General features: G+C 31.3%; 1 protein-coding gene and 1 long non-coding RNA gene across 2 annotated transcripts; both read right to left on the bottom strand.

Moving 5' to 3' along the window:
* Positions 1-6,271: 6,271 nt before the first annotated feature.
* LOC146886986 (uncharacterized) lies at positions 6,272-7,078 on the bottom strand. Its single transcript, XR_014994183.1, has 3 exons — positions 7,006-7,078; positions 6,792-6,929; positions 6,272-6,625 (listed from the first exon to the last, which is right to left on the bottom strand). It is a non-coding gene; the product is annotated as an uncharacterized LOC146886986 (long non-coding RNA).
* Positions 7,079-7,142: 64 nt separating this feature from the next.
* Positions 7,143-8,888, bottom strand: LOC146886985 (uncharacterized). Its single transcript, XM_085671965.1, has 8 exons — positions 8,639-8,888; positions 8,483-8,558; positions 8,263-8,390; positions 8,109-8,187; positions 7,872-8,004; positions 7,623-7,784; positions 7,429-7,530; positions 7,143-7,361 (listed from the first exon to the last, which is right to left on the bottom strand). The coding sequence occupies exons 1-8, from the start codon at positions 8,886-8,888 to the stop codon at positions 7,143-7,145; spliced, it is 1,149 nt and encodes a 382-aa protein (XP_085528091.1).
* Positions 8,889-23,068: the final 14,180 nt, after the last annotated feature.

The raw sequence follows: 23,068 nt of genomic DNA, 5'->3' as shown, positions 1-23,068 counted from the left end.
GCCGGCGAGGAGATGGCGGCGGCGGCTGCCATGGTGATGGACGGAGAGGAGAAAATTAGGGTTAGGGTTTCATTTTGGGAGATGGTGACGTGGCAAGATTTCATTGGTCAATTTGGTGAGTGGAGGATTATGACACGTGTCAGCATATGGTTGGCCTGATTTAAAAGGTAGGGATTGCCACATGGCATAATCTGGTTGAATGGAGTTTAAGTGGTAGGAGGGGTGCAACTTAGTAAAAACTAGGGGGTGCAGAATAGATTTTTGTGGTCCACTTGCAGGAGGAGTGTGCAAATAAAATTTGGGGGTGCATTTAGCTCCTGATTTATTCTTTTCCAGAATTTCCTGATTTTGGACTTATTTTGTAACTTTGAATATTTCAAATCCACACTATTAATGACCAAAAATAAATTCCAGCTGCATTAACAAACGTTAGAATATCCAATAATATTTTATCCAACTAAAATCAATTTTTACGCTACTTTTACCAAGCTTACTCAATAAATCCAATAATCACAAATCCTAATTAAATCAATCTTTAAGCATAGAAAATTCAATTAAATCCCCAAATTTAAATATTAAATGAGGGCAAAAATTTGAACTCATCAGAGGTCTAATAGACAGAAACAACCTTCTATAAGGTATTCTTGTGATGAGTACATAACATTCACTGACGGTGGAGACATGAGTGTTTTGAAGAGGCTTTGGATAGTGAAGAGAAGAAACAGTGGCTGGATGCAATGCAAGATGAGATGAAATCTTTGCATGATCACTTACGACTTGGTGAAATTGCCTAAGGGCAAAAGAGCATTGGAAACTAGGTGGATTTTCAGGGTGAAACAAGATTCAAATTCTACGCTTCCAAGGTACAAGGCCAGATTAGTGGTGAAAGGTTTCAGACAGAAAAAGGGTGTTGATTTCAATGAGATTTTCTCACCTGTGGTGAAAATGTCATCCATCAGAACTGTGCTAAGTTTAGCTGTTACTCTTGATTTGGAGGTTGAGCAGATGGATGTGAAGACATCTTTCCTTCATGGTAATTTGGAGGAAGAGATATACATGAAGCAACCTGATGGTTTTCTTGTTAAAGGCAAGGAAGATTATGTGTGTAGACTAAGGAAGAGTCTATACGGTTTGAAGCAGGCCCCAAGGCAGTGGTATAAGAAGTTTGAGTCTTTTGTGTGTGAGCAAGGTTATAAGAAGACTACTTCTGATCATTGTGTCTTTGTTAAAAGTTTTTCTAATGATGACTTTATTATCTTGTTATTATATGTTGATGACATGCTTATTGTTGGAAAAGATATTTCCAAAATTGACAAGTTAAAGAAGACACTTGGCGATTCTTTTGCCATGAAAGACTTGGGAGCTGCTAAAAGGATTCTTGGCATACATATCTCACGTGATAGGAGAGAAAAGAAGATTTATCTATCACAAGAGCAATACATTAGGAATGTGTTGCAGAGATTCCAGATGGAAAATGCTAAAGCTGTGAGTACTCCTCTTGCTACTCATTTTAAACTGAGTATTAAACAGAGTCCTTCAAATGAAGTTGAGAAGACCAATATGAGTAGAGTTCCTTATGCATCTGCGGTGGGCAGTTTGATGTATGCGATGGTGTGTACAAGACCAGATATTGCACATACTGTTGGTACAGTTAGTCGATTTTTGTCAAACCCAGGTAGAGAGAATTGGAATGCTGTGAAATGGATTTTGAGGTATCTTCATGGTATAGTTAATATGAAGCTTTGTTTTGGAGGTGATAAACCTACTTTGATGGGTTACTCAGACTCAGATATGGCTAGGGACATTGATTCCAGAAAGTCCACTTTGGGCTATTTGATAAAGTTTGTAGGGGGAGTTGTGGCTTGGCAATCAAGACTACAGAGGTGTGTAGCGTTGTCTACTACAGAGGCAGAGTTCATTGCTATTACTGAAGCATGCAAGGAGTTGTTATGGTTGAAGAAATTCTTGCAGGAGCTTGGTTTTAGGTAAGATAACTATTCATTGTTCGTTGATAGCCAAAGTGCTATCCATCTTGGTAAGAATCCAACTTTTCATTCTAGATCCAAACATATTGATGTGAGGTATCATTGGATGCGTGATGCTTTGGATGCTAAGTTGTTGGAGTTGGAAAAGGTTCATACAAATGATAATGGTGCTGATATGATGACTAAAGCATTGCCAAGAGGGAAGTTTGAAGTTTGTTGTGAGATCGCCGGTTTGACGGTTATCTCCACATAGTTGTGAGGGGAAGATTTGTTGGGTATTGGGCTCCCTTCCTATGTTGAGAAAAGGCCCAAAACTTGAGAAGCCCATGTCTCATTTAACCTAGTGGAGAGGGGGCTATAAAATAAAGAGAGAGGCAGAACAATAGAGTCAGGACACACTGAAAGCCTTAACACATAGAGGGAGAGGTAGAGGTAAAATTTTGTTCACGTTTTTCATAGAGCTGTCGCCGTAAATTCGGCACTGCGGGTTCGTTCACCGTTGGATCGTGCTGAAATTTTTACAGCAGGTTCGACACTCATTGCTCTTCATTCTGACTGGTTGGATCGTTGATACGAGATCTGAGTTGGGAGATATTAATTTCGCACTGCAGCAGTGATTTTTAGAGGTTTTCCTCTCTTGTTCTTCTCTATTTGAAAGCTTTGTTGCTTTTTTATTTGGTTGGGTGTTGGAACTAATATGTGCTATTGATTGAGACTTTTTTGTACTCTTGTTGATCATAGTGAAGCTATTTCTTTGGTCTGGACGACTCATGGTTTTTACCCTTGATTTGAGGGGTTTTCCACGCTAAAAATCTTGGTGCCTTTATTTGTGCTTCTGCTGATTTATTATTGTTGCTCTTTGATTATTGCTCCTCATAGATTCTTGCAAGTTAGGGGAAATTATATCCGCTGCATTTTCTGGTATATTGTTTGTGTTATTGTTTTTCCCAACAAAAACAAAGATTCATCGAAAACCTAAACCTGCTGCGTCCCAGAAGACAGTGGTTTGCTGATCCTTTGTTTCTTCTTCTGTCCTCTGTTTCTTCTTCTTCTTCTTCTAAAAGAAAATAATTTGCTGAATATTTTATATCTTAACTTTTGTGATGACATAAACCATTTCAAGATTATAGAAAACACATTCATTTCTATAATAAAAAAATAAGTTACTTGACTAAATATATTTCAAATATACAGGTAGAACACTAATTAAACAAAACGTTTTATGTCCTAAAAAATTGGATACTCCAAATATAAATTAATCATATATGTAGTAGATCTTAAATTTATTAAAACCTATAACTTATATTAAAAATGCAGTGAATCATGTAATAATTTCTAACAGAGAAGAGAGAAATATTTTATTAAATTTGCATATATTTGAACTCACTTATTTAAGTAAAGATGGTGTTCTTTAGAGTGAATCTCCGTCGGTAGAAAGTGATACCCAAATATTCATATTTTATATTTTATAACTAATTTCGTGTTTAGCTTTGAATACATTTAAAAAAAAAATTATCACAAAACATGGTAAATAACTAAATCAAAAACTAACTATCCAAGTAAACAAAATTTAATACTTCAAATTGTATTGACATGGTGTGTTTCAGGATTTTCTTTTATGAATCTTTGGTAATTTTATATGCAACGTTACATGTATCAATTTTACCTTTTTAGTCCATTAATTTTTTTTTTTCAACAGTCCTAAATCAAATATTTTAATTTACGTTTTTTTACCTATGCATGGTTATTCGCGTATTTATTAATTTCTTTTAGTGATATGTGATGATACGCTGAAAAGTCAAGAAAAATGAATAATCATAAAATTTTTATTAAATAAAATTCTAGTTAACAATTGGTCAAGACAAAAGTTCTAAAATTATTTATTGAACTGAAACTATTAGAAATATACAGAATAAAAAAAATCATTTCATTTTGTGTTCCACTAAAAGAAAATACAAAAATGTTATATTCATTGATACAACAGAATAACCCATGTGCAGCCAATGGTGGACGTAGGAAGGGACAGGGGAGCCACGGCTCCCCCAACAATTTTTTTTTAATTTTTTTTTCTATATATTTAAAAAATAATTTTTATAAATTATTATTTTATTTATATTAATTGATTTTTATTTTATTTTATTTTTTATATATTTTAAAAAAATATTTATATATTATTACTTTATTTATATATTATTACCTTAATTTAGTTTGAAAAATCTTTTTTAAAATTTAAAAATTATGTTTTTTTTTCTAATATAATTTTTAAAAAATTTTTATTTGGTTTCTTTCTTCTGTGCCTTCATCTCTTTCTCCAATCTTATTTTCATCTCAATTTTCATCATCAATTTCTTATTATTTTCAAAATCAAATTGCACTACGACAAAATTGAAGAGTTAAGGAACATTTTGGACCGAACAATTTTCTTCTTTTGAGTAAGTTCATCTTTTCCTTTTTATTTTTGAAGCAATATGTTTCTCTCTTGTATGTGGTTTTTCTACACTCTAGGCATATCTCTATCTGTTAGAGATCATAAAATCATGTTTTAATTGTTGATCAAACTCTTCTTTGTGTAGATATAGTTATTTTAGGCTTTGAAGTTGTGTAAGGGAAGAACAAGATTAGGAATCTACTCTAAGGTAAGGGAAGCTAATCATTTAGAAGTTATTAATTTTCTTAAAATATTGAGTCTTGCTTTTAAGATTTAATTATTCATAATTTTATCTTTTTGTAAATAGGTGAGAGGTGAAAATTTTATATTAGAAAAATTATGATAAAGAGTAAAAGAATTGATTCTTTCTTCAAGAGGAAGGCTTGTGATGAAGATGAAAAAAATGCATCTGTCATCTAAAATTGAGAAACTTCATGAGAATCCAAATATTGAAGAAAACGAAAAATAATTCTCTAAGGTTCCTAAAGTTACATATAATGAATTTGAAAATACTTTAGAACGTGATCCGGGAAAGCGTCTTCAAATTTGATAATACCCACCAAATTAATTTGATGAGGTACGAAAGGCTTATCCAAAATGGGATCCATATCAAATGTGTTTAGAAAATTATCCATTGTTATATTGTTTAGATTCTATTGTCATGAGTGCTTATTTTGAATAAAAAAAATAATGTAAAGAAATTGATTTTTTTAATTAAAAGAATTATTATTTTTTAATTAAAAAAAATTTATATATAACAAATATAATTTGCCCCCCTAGAATTTTTGGTCAAGTTCCGCCACTGTGCAGCCTCGATAAAAAGCACCATCAGATAAAGATTTCCACCAAAACCTACAAAACAAGAAATTTATATCATGTTAATAATAATGTTACCAACATATTATTATTATATAAATTTACAAAAGGTCTCATAAATACAATACCAATACTCCATCACCTTGAGGAATGTAAAGTATCTGAAACTACAAGAACAATCCACTTAAATTTAAGAAAAGAACTCACCTTGAGGAAATATATTTTGATATCTCTGCAGGACTATAAACAAACCAGCTTTCTTCAGGTGAAGTTGCAGTTTCATCTTCTATTTTGATGTCTGAATGTTGCTTTCGTTTAGAAAACTTGCTAAAGCCTAAGTCAAATAATGTATCATTGATCACAAAAATGAGCTCATGAATTTTGTGCTGTTTAACCTGAGCATGTCAGTGTGTGCTTCATCAACCTCGGTTCTTATTTTTTCTTCCATTGGAAAGGGAGACACAGTTGAAGAAACAACTTTTGCCTTCTCATTCCGCAACTTCCGTTCAACACACTTTATCTGTACACAACATCATGCACACAAAATTATTTGAACACACCGTAACAGTAACAACAATAGTAATCCATATAAAAAAATCATAACACCTTGTTTTCTATTACCTTTTCCTTATTTGCATCAATCTTAAGTTTTGCTTCTTTCATTCCTTTTGCATATCTTGAGTTTTCATCTTTAATATATCTCCTCAGTTTCCTGGACATATTAAGCAAGTTTCCAACCACTTTAAATGTCATCCATACGAAAACATTAATTCAAATATCTAAAAGAAATTAATTATTGGAAAAAAACCGAAACAAGAATTTAAAGGGATAACTCACTCCTTTCCTGATTCGCTTAGGATCAAAGCCAAGAGTCTACTGTGAAATTCAATTAGCAAGGAGTTATGTCCTTTACTAACCAATTCTTTTAAAATGACTTCAGCTTCTCCTTCCTTGAGATCAAGAACCTGATTAAAATTACACACAAGAATAACAGTAAGGAAACACGATAAGAATAACAGTGAAAAAACACTTGATAAAAAATATTATGAATGGCTGCGACACTATAACTTTAAAGCAAGAATTACGCTGGAACAATAATACCATTTTTTCTAGTATATAATTTAATGTAACAGAAGGGAATATCATTCATGGTGAAAACATTCAATTAAATGACCAAATTGTTAACATGAAACCATACCTTCCCAAAAACTCTTCAAAATTGTAAAAGTTGCAACGCATCCCCAACATCTTTGGATGGTAACTCGATGCCAAATATTTGTTTTAATTCCATGCCAGGGGGCAAAAGAAGTTCCTCCTCAATTGTTGGGAACCTTTGTACTTCTCCTTGGCACATGGCACCAACATTATCACCACCATTGTTACAAACTTCAAGCTCCTGCAAGAAATTACAAAAACGAACACGAATCACCAACCAGGTCATCTCATAAAAAGTTCATCATTAACTTATCATGAGTTTGCACAGTAAAACAAGAGATCGCTTTCAACCAAATGTGTCAACCACAGGAGATTTTGAAAGAGGAACAAACAGAAAAAAAGCATACCTCTTCGAAAGTAGCTTCAGATGGATTTAATGCTTTTGAAGCCTTCTTAACTGCCAGCATTTCTGCAACTGACATATAACCTTACATTCCTTGGCATTTTTATAGAGAGGACCAGTTGGCTGTTCACCTCGTCTCTTCCTACAAACATAACTCTTTTATCAAAATGAACTCAGATACAAAAACAAATATAAAAAAAAAACGAAAAGAAACCCACTGGCAGATGCTACAGTTGCAACAGCCTTGGCACTTGGGACATGTCCAATCAGCCACCTGTCCGACCACTTCAGGAGACTTTAATCCACGTATGCAGAATCAAAAATTGAGTAGTTAAAAACATTTAATTTTATGTAACTATTCCAGTACAATATCTAAACTTAAAGCATGATATAAATGAGTTACCATCTTTGACTCAAGTTTACTTCTAATAAAAGCAATAGTTTCAAGATTGTTTGAAGCTTTCATGACCGATGAAGATCTATTTTTTGGTTGAACTCTAACCTTGAATGCTAGAGTACATCCCAGCATAACATCTAAATCCTTTGGAAAACATTTCGGATCATCCTCCCCATCCTAAGAACAAAAAAAAACATTAACATTAAAATTTAGTTAAATTATTAAATAAACATAGTAATACTACCTCAATCATCTTATTCATTAACTTAACAGCTGATACACCAATCAAGTTAATGCAATCTTGATCCCATATAACGAAATTCGCATAACTATCTCCACCACAGACCTGTAATTCCAACTTATATCTAGAACAAAATTAACTTTTTTAATTCAAACCATACAACATACAGTTAACATATACAATAGTAAAAAAAATACAAATCTAATTCCAGGTTTTTCATTGTTAAACCCACACATGACACACTTAAAAGCACCTATTTCTTCAGTCTTCTTCATGCAACCATTGCATACTGGATAACACCATTCATCATTCCCTAAATTAAACTTGACGGTAGTTGCAACAGTAACACAATACACTTCCTATATATATATAAAAAAAAAGTCAGTACAATAACAAACTTAAAAATTCAGTAAGGATGTTAAAACCATTACTTAGTGCTATATTACCTCCTTCATTGTTCTGATTTCGGATATTGTACTCACAACAACTTTATACATAAATTTCCCACGTTCACTATATTGAGACGGTGAACTCAATTGGCTAACTTCTTGACTTTGACTAACTTCATTGCCAAAATGTCTATAATTCCAATATATATGTCAGTATAAAATAATAAATGGAAAACAATGTTCTAAGAACTAAGTAATTCAAGAAATGCATATTGTATCCATTGCTCCTGGAACCGGACCAATTCAGAACATTCATCACCCATAAACAACTTTGAATCATTCCAGGAATTTGATATTGACATTGGCCACCGTCCTAAATCCATCAGAAAAATAATGATTACAAAATCACATTACGAAACCACAAAATAATGAAACTAAATTCACAAACCTGAAGACGGCTTGATCTTAGCTTGAGTCAACATAACAACAACAATAAACGAATCTGGTTCTCCCCTCCAATTACTCATAAATTTAAAGTAATAGGAATCCCACAACGTACACCCAATAACAGCAGAACTATAAAATGAAACAACAATACATTATAAACAACAACACATATATGAAACCCTAATAAAATAAAACACTATACTTATATCAAATACACAAACCCTAAATCTCTTATATGAAATACAACATTCCTGGACTGGGGATTACACCTGACATTATCCACCACTCCAATAATATCTAAAACCAATATTACCACGAAAACAAAATCATTAAATATCTACAGGGTAAAGTAAAAAAGCATTATTATATGTACCTACCATACACCAAATCAGCAGAGAATTTTCCATCAACTATATCCTCGATACTTTTGAAGTTATAAATGTTTAGAGGAATACTTGAAATTCGTTGTTCTTTTATAGTTGTTGCACCTATGAACAATAACTTGTATGGGTGGTCACAAATTCGAAATTGTCCTTGGTTCTTCATGATTTTAAAATCATGCATTATGTAGGTATGACCCTCAACCAACTTTTCTTCCCACAAACTTATATCTTCCTTTTTTACCATTGCATGAATCATATCCCCTTGGAAAAATAAGGTAAACAGAAAGATCATTCCATATCCCAAAATAAAGAACACAACAAACTTTATTTACCTTCTAATCCAAAAGAATCAACTCCATATGACGATTCGTATCCCGGTTTTGAACAAACCACAAATCCTTTACTCTCACAGCAAGCTTCAAAGTCTCTTTCTTCTCATCTATATCTTTGATCAAATCAAATTTTCTAGCCATTTGAAGACAATAAATACAACCTACACGAACTCAAGAAGAACACCAACGTCCCACCCTTAGAAAAAGCACACACGAAATAAAATCCATTTACACAACCTGAAAAGTATATAAATAACAAAAAATAAAACTCAAAAATAAAGCAAAGGAAGATCATACCTCACGTAACTGGGGAAACGAAAATACAAACCAAAAGCGTTAAACACATCCAAAACACAATAACAGTAAACAACAAACAATGAACTGAAAAATACAAACACGAAATGTAAAATAATTTCAGAAAATATATTAAAGAGGATCGAAGCAAGAGGAAGAAAAGAAAAATAATCTCAAACCAATTGAGATACATGATCACAATAAACAACATCCAAAACACATTAACAGTTAATAATAAACAATGCACTGAAAAATACAAACAATGCACTCATAAAAAATAATAAACAGGATCAAACCAAAAGGAAGAAAGGAAAAATCATCTCAGACCAACTCAGCTACACCATCAAACCAAAAACTCGGAGACAAGAACGAAGAAAACCAATAATGATATTAGAGAAAATAGGGTACTAGATCGAAGGAAAAATCCAGACAGTAAACTGGAAAAAAAAATCCCATACCCAAACCGGAGAAAAGAAGACGCAAGAACCATATGAAAAAACCAAACCACTAAACACTATCCTTAAAAAACGATTTCAAACACAACTGAGATAATTAATGCATGCAACATCAATCAACTCATGCACGGTATCCCTCCTTCCAACACTTAACAGGCGGGAAATGCAAAATTACTTTTAACCCCGGGCCCTAAACGAAAATTGAATCTAAAGAAAAGGGTTAGACCAGTAAAATACTGAGTTTTGCGTTTCAGATCACTGCCAAAACGTTATTTTACCAAAATACCAATTTAGAAGATAAGTGTCAATGAATTAAGTTGGGGTATTTGGGTAATATCCACCCGTGAACTTACTAAAAAACCTGAAAAAAGGACACGTGTCAATGAATTAAGTTGGGATATTTGGGTAATATCTAGATGTGTTTGTTTTCTTATAGTTTAGATAATCAAATTCATTCGATCAACACCATAATATTTATTAGATATATAAATATATTTATCATGTAAACATTTATAGTATATTTTTATTGTTAAAATCAGATATAATTAGAGTGATGCATTGTAATGTAAATTCAAGAACTTTTTATTACCAAAACAATAGTATTTATACAGAAAAATGAAGGTAGTTTTTTTGTTAACGATATAATTTACTACGAAGAGATAAAATGTTAGTAAGTTCCCATAATTATACTTTTTATCTCTAGAAAAATTAAATTTGTAAAGTTGACCGATAAATATGGAATAAGTTGTACTCGTAGACGTAAGTTAAACTATATCCCAACATTTCTATCTAACCAGTACAATTTTTTTTTTTGGAGAAATCTTCTCAGAAACCTTCATAAATAACTGAATTATATACAAATCAAATTTAACTTATCTGGTTAAAGCTCAATTTATTTTAATTACTTTCTTTTCGTTTATATATTTATTGCGAAATTTATTGAATCAACGCCAAATAACTCTTTCAAATATTTATTTATCGTGTAAATATTATTTTAATTACTGAAATAAAATAAGATTAAAGTTAATGTAATTTATCGTGAATAAGTGAATTAAAAATAATTTACAAGCATACTTATAATTTATTTCAAATATTTATACTAATACAAACATTCGCTTTAATACGAAAACAATATTATTAATAAAAAAAATTGAAAACAATTTTTAGTTAATTGTTTTTATAATCTTAATTTTTTCTCATTTTAAATTATTATGGCAAGTTATAGGTAAATATTAGAGTTGCTTCAATAATTATAATAATAATAAATAATAATAATAATAATAATAATAATGTATAATTCAAGGCTTTTAGTTGAGCTTTAAGGATGTGATCACGCACTCCCTTCATTTCGGTTAGCTTTAAGGATCAAAAATACAAAATAAATAGGGTTAGTAAGGGATTTATCTAATGTGATAGATTGTTTATCAATAATATGCTAGGAGGGAATTAGACATGGTAACATCCAAGGCTTTTAGTTGATCTTTAAGAATGTGATCACGCACTCCCTTAATCTCGGTCAGTTTTAAGGATGAAAAATGCATAATAATAGTGTTGATAAGGGATTTATCCAATGTGATAGATTGTTCATCAATAACCTTAGTAACTCTCTCGCATGGTCATGCATGCTGATCAACAAAACCCCCAATTCTAGTAGAAAAGTTGATCTTTATTAATGTCACAAAGAGACAATTTAACTTCTCCTACTTCTCACAGAGATCAACAACATCTAAAGTGTTGGTCTTAGTAATAACGGTGACTCAAGTTTTCTAATAGCATAATCAATGTCCATCCAACCCAAATGGAGAAGAACTTTATTCTTTCCAAAACATATAATTAAGTAGACAATGGATCATATTATAATTCAGAACAATACCACAAACATCATACCAATACACAACATATTCATCATTTTATAAAATAAACAGAGGACACTGATTCTACTGTCTGAATACATGCATATGACATCAGATCCCCTGGTGGCCTACGCTTGTGGATGGTTCCCAAACTATGCAGAGTTTGGCCTCAAAAGGTTATCACCCAACCATCAACAAGATAAATGCCCTTCACGCCTAGGACTTGATCGAGTCCAGTGGCTAGGATGTCCTTCTTCTCTTCATCATATAATCTACTCTACTCTATTTGAGCTTGAGTAATTATTAGAGAAAGGATATCAATCCAATAATGAATCCTTATGTCGATCCATACAATAAACTTTCACATAGAATTTCTCCTTGAAATTCTTTTCATAACAACATAATTCATAATCACACTCAACTACTCAGTCCATATCATGGTAATAAAGCCTATAGAATCCAAATTAATTACACTCAATACCTTCACACAGATCAAAACAACAAACAGTAAAACAAGACAACCCAGCGCTAAGCGTCTTTTGACTCGTAAATGTTAGCGCTTAGCGTTAGATTCCACTGCTTAGTGTCCATGATTAAAAATCTCCTCTAGAACTGCAGAGGTCCTAGTACTCAGATACCGCTCAGCCAACGCTTAGCGCTCATAATTAAAATCACTTCTAGACCTGTAAAGGTCCCAACGCTCATGCACCGCTTAGCCAGTGCTTAGCGTTGATCGTCTCATATTTGCGCTCAAGCGTAGCACTTAGCGCTAAACGCCTCGTAATTTTCAGCACTCAGTGCCAGACTCCGCCACTTAGTGTCATACCAGAAATCAACATTGTTCTAGTTTTTGAGAAATCTGATACCTGTTTTCATGACTTTAAGTGGTATTTCTACTATAGACAATAATCCAAAATAGTTTTAAATAGTAGTAGGTAATACCATATAGGGTCATGACTTAGGAATTCATCTTTCTCAATTACCTCAAAAATTCAAGTAATGCCATCAAATCTCAATTCAAGATAAACGTCAATAATTCATCAAGTCACACCAAAACAGGTTATCAATTCTAATTACATCATAATCATGCAAGATACATTCATCTAATCTAACAAGTATTAGCTTCCCTTACCTGATAAACAAATCTCAACTCCCAAACAATAGCACAAACTCTCTTTCAACTTAGAGATCTTTTCGCAGGGATCACCCTCGTAGTCTCTAATCGTCAAATAGATGAAAATACAATGAGAAATTGTAAAAGAAGGGAGAGAGCTCCTAGAGAAGTGTTTCTAGAGAGATGGATTGTTTTTAAGTAATAAGATCCTTTTCTAAAATTTCCATTTATATTTAAGCATTTAATAATTAAAATAATAATAGGATCTCATTATTTTAAAACACTGTAACTCTAAAAACTAGATTTGCTATGTTCTCATGAAACTACTATGTTTTACCATTGTAAACATGTCTTAATGACTAGTGACATAAATCTTGTCTGTGGGCAGAGTAATATGATAAAGCTATTACACTACATTCCCGTTGTCAATTCTTATGGACAATTTGAGAAATATAATTCAATAATTCATCCTAATTAATCATACATATGTAAATCTTATGACAATTTGAGAAATATAATTCATTAATTCATCCTAATTAATCATACATATGTAAATCTTGTGAGTAAAATATAATTCAATAATTCATCCTAATTAATTATAATTAAATCTTGTGAGTAAAATATAATTCAATAATTCATCCTAATTAATTATAATGATTTAAATCTTGTGAGTAATTCATCTCATCACATATAATTAATTGCGATTAATGTTTATTGTATTATTATAAATATCAACCAATTAGATATGCTATGACTACTTTTTAATTTATTAAAGTTATATCCACCTGCCAAGCTTTTCAATCATTTAAAATAAATATTTGAGTTGATACAAAACCTCGTAATATTTATTAGATATATAAATATATTTATCATGTAAACATTTATAGTGTATTTCTATAGTTAAAATAAGATATAATTAAAGTGATGCATTTGTAATCAATGGCGGGCGGACCTTTTATGTGATAAAGGGTCATGGCTCCCAAATTTTATTTATGTCTTATATAATTTGAAATATATTTTTTAAAAATTTAATATTTTTAATATAGTTTGATATTTTAAATTTTTTTATAATTTATATCTATATATAAAGGAACTCATTTTTTTTACACATTTACTTTTCAATTTTACCTTTAAAATATGGGTTAAAATAAAAATAAATATTTTATTAATATTATCTTTTAAGTGAATATTTGTTCAATTTAACCATTTTTTAGATTTGAATATTTTTTAAAATTTAATCATTATTGATGAAAATTAATTATAGTAAAATTATAAAAAATATTTGTATTTAATTTTCTAATTATAATAATAGCAATTAATTATAATTTTATTATTTTTTATTATCATAAAAAAAGTAAATACAATGTTTTACTAGTTTATTTAAAAAGTTTGGAATTAATCTTTTGGTTCATATTTTCGTTCAAAAATATCAAATTTGTTAATCTAAATTTGGTCATGAATTTTGAAAAAAGATGAAATTTGGTTCTTTTTCGTTAAATTTTTGAATCAGATCTTTTTCATCAAATTAAAGATGGTTTGTTTTATTGGCGTAATTTACATAATCTTAATATCAATTTTGATGAATAATCCTTGCTTAACGGAATGATTATTACATCAATTCTTACAAAATCGGAACCAAATTGAGATTGAAAAAAATAGAGGACCAACTTGACATTTTTGAAAAAAAAAAAGCAAAAAAAATGTAATCAACATTTTGACATTCCAAAATTTTGGTTGAAGATCCGCCACGGTTTATAGTGTAAATTTAAGAAAAACTTTTTATTACCAAAACAATAGTATTTATACAGAAAAATGAAGGTATTTTTTTTTTGTTAACGACATAATTTACTACGAAGAGATAAAATGTTATTAAGTTCCCAAAATTATATATCTCTAGAAAAATTAACATTTCTAAAGTTGACTGATAAATGTGGAATAAGTTGTACTCCTAGACGTAAGTTAAACTATATTCCAACATCTCTCTAACCTGTACAATTGTTTTTTGTTGAAATCTTCTCAGCTACCTTCGTAAATAACTGAAATATACAATCATGTTTAACTTATCTGGTAAAAGCTCAATTTATTTTAATTACTTTCTTTTCTTATATATATTTATTGTGAAATTTATTGAATCTACACAAAATTACTTTTTAAATATTTATTTATCATGTAAATATTTAAACATGAATTATTTTTATTACTGAAATAAAATAAGGTTAAAGTTATTGTAATTTATCTTGAATAAGTGAATTAAAAATAATTTACGAGCATACTTATAATTTATTTCAAATATTTACACTAATACAAACATTTAATACGAAAACAATATTATTAATAAAAAAAATTGAAAACACTTTTTGGTTAATTGTTTTTATAATCTCAACTTTTTCTCATTGTAAATTATTATCACAAGTTACAAATAGGTAAATATTAGGTTGCTAACAAACAGTGGCGGAACTTGGCTAAAATTTTGGGGATGTCAAAATTTTGGTTGAATTAATCTTTTGGTCTATTTTTTCATCCAAAAATATTATATTAATCATCTAGTTTTTGAACCTCAAATTGGTGTTAATTTTTTAAAAAATTGATGCAATTTGACCATTTTGATTAAATTTTTTGAAGGAAGAAAGGAGTTTTTATCAAAATTGATAATGAGATTATGTCAGTTACATCAACAAAGAAAATCATCATTATTTACAACTTCAATTTTTATGAAATTTTTTTTATCCAATCCAAGAAATTTAACAAAAATAAGACCAGATTGCATTATTTTTTAAAAAATTAGGACCACACTGAAACTAAAAATAACTAAAAGATCAACTTGATATTTTTGAACTGAAATAAAAATCAAAAAAGTAATCTCAAATCTTTTATATAAACTAGTAAAAATATTGTATTTATTTTTTTATGATAATAAAAAATAATAAAATTATTATTATTATTATAAATTAAATATAAATAATTTTTATTTTACTATAATTAATTTTCATTTATATTGATTAAGTTTAAAAAAATAATTAAATAAAAAGATAGTTAAATTAAACAAATAATCATTTAACAAAATATTAAGAAAATAATTATTTTTATTTAAAAAAGGCCAAATTAAAAAATAAATGTAGGTAATAAAAAAATATATCTTATACATTAATATATAATTCTTTTAAAATATAAAAAATATAAAATCTATTAAAAATATTAATTTTTTAAAAAAATATATTTAAAAATATATAATAAATTATATACGTATAAAAAATTTTGGGGGGCCATGGCCCCCTAGGTCATAACGTGGTTCCGCCACTGCTAATAGACCTTTCAATAATACTAATAATTGATAACACTGTCATTGACGTGATCAAATTAATATTACTTATCTATAATAATTTTAGTATTGTTAAAAAAGTAGTCAACAAAATAGAAAGGGTAAAATAACCCAAAGTCGTCTCCCAATGAACACGGAACTGATTTTTAACAAATTAGTTCTTATAAAACTATACAAAAGAGTTAGTTAAATAAAATAATATTTGAAAGAAAGAAAAAAATGGAAAAAGATAAAATAAGATAAAAATAATAATAAAGAAAAATAGGTTGATTCCACTACTTTTTCAAGATAGGATCTATCATTGGTTTCCTACAGATTATTGTTATTGATTTCTTGTTTAAGACTTCAAATTAATCAATGTAATTTCTCAATTAATTTGTTGGTGTCCTTGCTTTTAACCAAAATAACTTCTCAATCAAAAGCAAGAACTTTGTAGATTAATCATAGTAAATTTAACCAAAATAACTTAATTAAATATTACTAATCTTAATCATGTCCATTCTTTTACCTCTTATATCTAGTAAAAAGCTAATTAACCAAAGTAACTTCTTGATTAATTCTAATCTAAGTTTTCACATTTAATCAAAGTAACTTCTCAATTACTAGCAAAAACTCATACAATCATATGAAAGTTTCTAAAATTAATCAAAGTAACTTCTCAATTAAAATTTAAAAACACTTGGACTCATACGATTGTTATGTTATGTAGATTTAACATTGTGCTAAGTTGCTACAATGTAAAAATCATTATTTTTACTAAGTTAAGAACCAAAAGACATAGATGAAGATAAATCACAACAAGAATCAAAAGAATAAACAAATTTATTCAAATCTCAGAATTCAACTAAGAAATTACAGTGGAACTAACCCTTGAAGCTCAGCCTTCCATGGAATGCAAAATAAATTAAAACTAAAAGAAGAATAGAGAGAGAAAAAGGAAACGAAATTAGGCCCCCCTTAAGGGTTCCTAAACTCCGAAGTCTCGAGCTTGTTTTCAGCTTCTCCCTTGGTCTCTTTATATAGGACTTGGACTGGGTTTTTCAGTTGCTAAAATCTTTTATCTATTGATATAATATTTCTCAAATGATTAATAGATTTTATTAATTTCTAAAATATTTATAAGATTTTCTTTGTTGATAATTTCAGATATACCAAAGATAATTAATTAAAAATCTTTAATTAATTATTTAGCAACTTAATTTTTGTCCAATTTCCAATTTTGCCCCTCTTATTTGAATATTTGACAGCATTGACCAGAATCTGCAATGTTTGACCAGTCTTTGAATGATTAACTAGAGTTGACTCGTTGACTGTGCAATAACAGACTGACACGTGGCAAATCTTCTCTCTCCAGAATTAGGGTTTCTTCTCCTGCCTCTATTAGGGTTTTGTCCTCCAGCATGGTTTTTGTCGCATGTGGAATGACGACTGCCATTGAAACGACGTTGCTGTCGGCGAGGCTGCTGTTCTGGTGTACTACATTGGTGGTTCGAAGGCAGCATCGTGGTCGCAGGTTTCTGGTGGTCCTCTCTTCTCCGGCATCATGGTTTGACGTGAATGCGGTGTTGTTTGAAAGGTGGTGTAATTGCAGATCTGTGGTGGATTTGATGCGCTCTTCGTTTCTGGTCTGGCTTTGCTTTTACATTTCGCGCAATGTGGTGCATGAAGGCATTAACGCTTTGTGTGATAAAATCAAACTAGGAATATTGAATATTCGAAGATTGATGAAGAACAATAGGGCCTCTACCGGAAGAATAGAGTTTGAATCTCATTCATATGGAAGAGTAACAAAGATTACAGAAGGAAGGAATTGTTCCCAGAATTGAATGAATGAATAGCTACAACAGAATATGCATTCTTCCTATTTATAGCCAATAACAACCAATAACTAACTTCCTTCCCAAAATAGAACTAACAGAATAACAACAAATCAATACGTATTCTATACACATATACGATCCTTATACTCATTCAATACAAAGGATCGTATCATAGCCCTCCCCTTAAGCAATTGCTTGACCTCAAGAATTGAAGAAAGGAAACTTCCTCTTCAAGTCATAGTAGTATTCCCAAGTAGATCTTTAGGTAGTTGATGTTTCCACTTGACCAATACCTTTGTGACAGCTCTACCCTACCTCTTCACAGTCATGCGATCCAATATAGCTTCTAGTTCTTTGTGCTGTTGTTCCTACAAGGGCAAACTAGACACCACATTGTTTTCTCCAATGTGCTTCCTCAACTAAGACACATGGAAGACATTATGCACCTTAGAAGTAGAAGGCAATTTCAACTTGTAAGCTATTGCACCAACTTTGCTCAAAATTTAAAAAGGGCCAAAGAAATTAGAACTCAATTTAGCATTAATCTTGTTAGCAACTGAAATATAAGGATGCAATTTCACAAACACAAAGTTTCCCACTTCGAAAATTCTTTCTAATCTATGCTTATCAACATTTTGTTTCATCCTGTTCTCCCACTTAGACCAGAATGTAGGAGCATCACCGCACATACACCTCAAATAAGTTTCCAACACCCTATTAACCACCTTAAGCTGACCATTAGTTTGAGTATGGTAGGATGAGGACAACCGAAGCTGCACCCCTTGCAAAGACATAAACTCTTGCCAGAAATGTAATTTGAATACAAAATCCAAAAAGACTTGAGCCACATCAGAAGCACTATAAGGGGGAGATAAGGCATAAAACGAGCAGATTTGCTCAATCTATCCACCACTACAAATATCACCTACTTACCAAATGAATTAGGAAGGCCTTCAATAAAATCCATAGATATATGTTGCCATACATGACCAGGGATTGGAAGAGGCTAAAGTAACCCTAGTGAGGCCACTATTTCATATTTACAAGTTTGACAAATCTAGCATTGCTGAATGAATTTGATCACATCCTTTGTCATGCCCTTCCAGTATAAGATAACCTTATTTCGCTTTAAAGTAGCCCTCCTTCCCGAATGTCCCCCCTATAGGAGAAGAATGCATCCATTTGAGAATTTCTTTCTTCAAATCATCTTTCTACCCAACTACCAGTTTGCCCTTCCTTCTCAATTCACCATTCTGCCATGTGAAATGATTATGAGAACTAGGATCTGCTTGAATCTCCTCAATAACCTTTTTTAAAACATCATCCATAGACCAATTTTGCTTAATCTTGGCCCACATATCAGATTGAACCTGATGCACCAGCAACTGACAACACTCAGATAACTACACCCTTGACAAAGCATCAACTGCAATGTTGTCCTGACCTTGCTTGTACTCAATAGCAAAGTCAAATTCCATCAGTTTAACCAACCACTTCTGCTGAAAATAAGTGGTAAATCTCTGCTCCAGAATGTATTTAAGGCTCCTATGATCAGTCTTAATAGTAAAATGATGATTAAGGAAAATAATGCCTCCACTTCTGAACAACAAACACTATTGCCATAAGCTCCTTTTCATAAGTAGACAAGGATTTCTATTGTTGATTTAAGATCCTGCTAATGAAAGCCACAGGATGATGCTCTTGCATCAACACAACACCAATGCCATACCCGCAAGCATGTACTTCTAGCACAAATTCCTTCAAAAAATCAGGTAAAGCAAGAACTGGAGAAGTAATAAGAGCCTCTTTTAATTGTTGGAAGGTTGCCTTGGCTTCCTCAAATTAGCAAAACCCATATTTCTTCAACATATTAGATAAGGGCCTTGCAATAACACCATACCCTTTAACAAACCTCCTGTAATAACTGGATAGCCCCAAAAAACCTCTCAATTGCGTAATATTATAAAGTAAGGGCCAATTCCTTATTGCCTCAATCTTGGAAGGATCAATAGCCACTCCCTCCTTGGATATAAAGTGTCCTAAGTATTCAACTCTAGGCACACCAAAGAAGCACTTAGATTGTCTAGCAAACAAGGAATGGCCCCTCAAAGTCTTCAACACAATCTGTAAATGCTCCAAATGTTCCTCTTTCCCTTTGTTGTAGACTAGTATATCATCAAAGAATACCAAAAGGAACTTCCTCATATAGTTCTTAAAGATGGCATTCATCAACCCTTGAAAGGTTGTCGGAGCATTAGTTAGACCGAAGGGCATCACAAGATATTCGTAATGTCCTCCATGGGTCCTAAATGCAGTTTTATACACATCATCTGGATGCATTCTGACTTGGTTATAGCCTGACCTTAAGTCAAAATTGGAAAAGATAACCGAGCCACATAGTTCATCCAATAGGTCTCCACAAGAGGAATAGGGAATTTATCATTAACAATTTGCTTATTTAACTCCCTATAATCAACACATCCTCCAAGACCCATCCTTCTTGCCAACGAGCACAACTGGACTTGCATAGGGACTACTACTGTTTTGGATAATTCCAAATTGCAAGTATTCCTTAATCAACCCATCAATAACATCTTTCTGGTGTTTGCCATACCTGTAAGGTCTAATATAAATGGATTAGATCCTTGTATCAAAGGAATCCGATGATCATGGCCTGGCCTTCTAGGAGGTAACTACTTTGGCTCTTGGAACAGATTTGCAGACTGCAATAAAACTTGATCAATTTTTACAGAAACCTCTCCACTATCAGCATGAGTAGTCATAGTCTACAACAGCCCTTCTCCCTGGTCACACAACTGAATCATAAACAAGTGACACGTGGCACTAGCATTGACACGTGGCATAATTGTGACTTGATATGTGGACAATTATTTGGAAATTAAAAAAATTAAAACAAAATTGAAAAAAATTAAAACAAAATTTAAAAAAATTAAAAAAATCAGGAGCTAACACGTGGCATGTACTGTTCAAAAACGTTAACTATTTAAACACCATTAGTGAAAAAAGACCAAATTGACCAAAATTTGAGGAAAATGATAACCTAATTGAACACAAAACCAAAATAGAAACCAAATTGAATAAAAACAACAAAAATAGGGACCAAATGTATATTTAAGCCCAAAAGTTATCTTGTCATTATTTCTCTTAATTATCGTTATACCTCTTAATTGTATGTGATCTTTGCATGTGTAAACTCTTCAACATTAATGCTTACCAAATATATTTACTTTTCATTTTTTTTAACTTAAAACAATATCTCATACATTAATATTACTATTAATCACTTTTGCATTTCACATAAGCTTGTCTTGAGATAGACTTCACTAAAGTGACTAATTTTTTTTGACAAATTCTCCCATCATAATTAACGATGACATAATAAGAATATGTATGATGTTACAATCTCGATGAAGTCATAATGTCTAGGAAAGTCTTGGTGCACGAAAGTTTTGAGTTCGGTGGGTTTTGCACATGGCCAAGCTTAGCGGTGCACCACCGCATAAATCAAAACAGTCATTTGAACAAATGTAAGAATATATATATATATATATATATATATATATATATATATATATATATTGTATCCGTCAAAAAATAGTTCTTCGATATATTAACGATGATAGGGTCGTTATATTATCGATGATAGGGTGATGATCAACAAAGAATAGAGATATGAAGTGGCATCACCATCAAGCCGACACTTGAGCAAGGATGAACATAGGTGTAGAGTTATATCGTCATAGAGCCAATATAGAGAAGATCTCCAATAAATTGAGGTATTCAATAGGCCAAGGAATCAGGCGAAAATTCAAGTTAGAAAAGATGTCTCCTCGAAGCTGAGGTCATTGCAAGAATCCAAAATGATGTCTCCATAGAGCTGAGGTCATTGCAAGAATCCAAAATGATGTCTCCACAAAGTCGAGGTCATTGGAAAAATGCAGAAGGATGTCTCCACAAAGCCGAGGTCATTGCAAGAATGCAGAAGGATGTCTCCACAGAGCCGAGGTCATTGCAAGATGTCTCCACAAAGTCGAGGTCATTGCAGGAACCCAAAAAGATGTCTCCACAAAGCCAAGGTCATTGTAAGATGTCAGAAAGATGTCTTCTTAGGACCGACACTATTGTGGGTAGCTGGTTGATGGTTCAAGATTTACGAGGATGTCACCTTAGGACCGACCTCTTTGTAAGAAGCTAGGATTGAGGAGATGGTGCAAGTTAAGATAGAATCTTAGATTATATAAAGTGATTATTTTTGTTAAGAGAATATTTAAAAGAACAAATATTAGTTATTATTTAGGGAAATATTCTAGTTTTTATTTAGGGAAATATTTTAGATTATCTCTAAGGCTATTATTATGCATTAACTAATGTATATCTACAATATTTATAACCGACTTACCTTTTATAAATAATAATTTACTCCCATGGTCAAGGGACATATAGATTTTGGCCAAAGTAAATCATTAGCTAAGGTTGAAATTTGTCTTTCATTTTGTTTTCGATTGAAGGTTATTTTACACCTTTATTGACCGGAACATATATATATATATATATATATATATATATATATATATATATTTATGTATATTAATTAGATGATAGGAAAGACCCACCTACAAAAGTATCTTCGACGCTCAACTCACTAAGATAGTAATGATCTTTTTGTAAGAGAGAATAACGAGTGTATAAATACACAAAATTCCACTTTATTAATATACTAATTAGATAGTCTAACCACACCCATTAGACAAGTCTATCGATACACCGATTAGACGAGTCTTACAATATATAATAGATGAGTTCCTTCAAACACAGATTAGATAAGTATACCAAAAAATATTAAATGAGTGATTTCATACATTGATTAGACGAGTCTATGGATATACATTAGACAACTTTTGATGAAGGATTAACTTGTTCCTTTTTAAGATTATTGAATATGGTGTGAGTTGATTAAGAAAGCTAAGCGAAATTCCCACTGGACATTAAGATAGCAAGCTATCTAGATGTGAAGGTTCCTTTCACAAAGCTCAAGAGAAGAAGATGATGGATTGATTCAAAACAAAAAGGAAATGGAAAGCACATAAACCATAGAAAACCAAGAACAATTAAAGGAAGAAGAAAACATAAAATGGAAAGGAAAGAAATGGTAAAAATGTGAGAAGCACGCCACTACAAGGCTAGGCTAGAAGCCATGACAACCTTGAAGATGAGTG

The sequence above is a fragment of the Vigna unguiculata genome, chromosome 4 (genome assembly GCF_037176805.1).
Source record: "Vigna unguiculata cultivar grain cowpea cultivar isolate G323 ecotype 2 chromosome 4, ASM3717680v1, whole genome shotgun sequence".
NCBI lineage: Eukaryota > Viridiplantae > Streptophyta > Magnoliopsida > Fabales > Fabaceae > Vigna > Vigna unguiculata.
The sequence above is the reverse complement of the archived record's forward strand: the minus strand, read 5'-3'. Positions and strand labels throughout refer to the sequence as shown.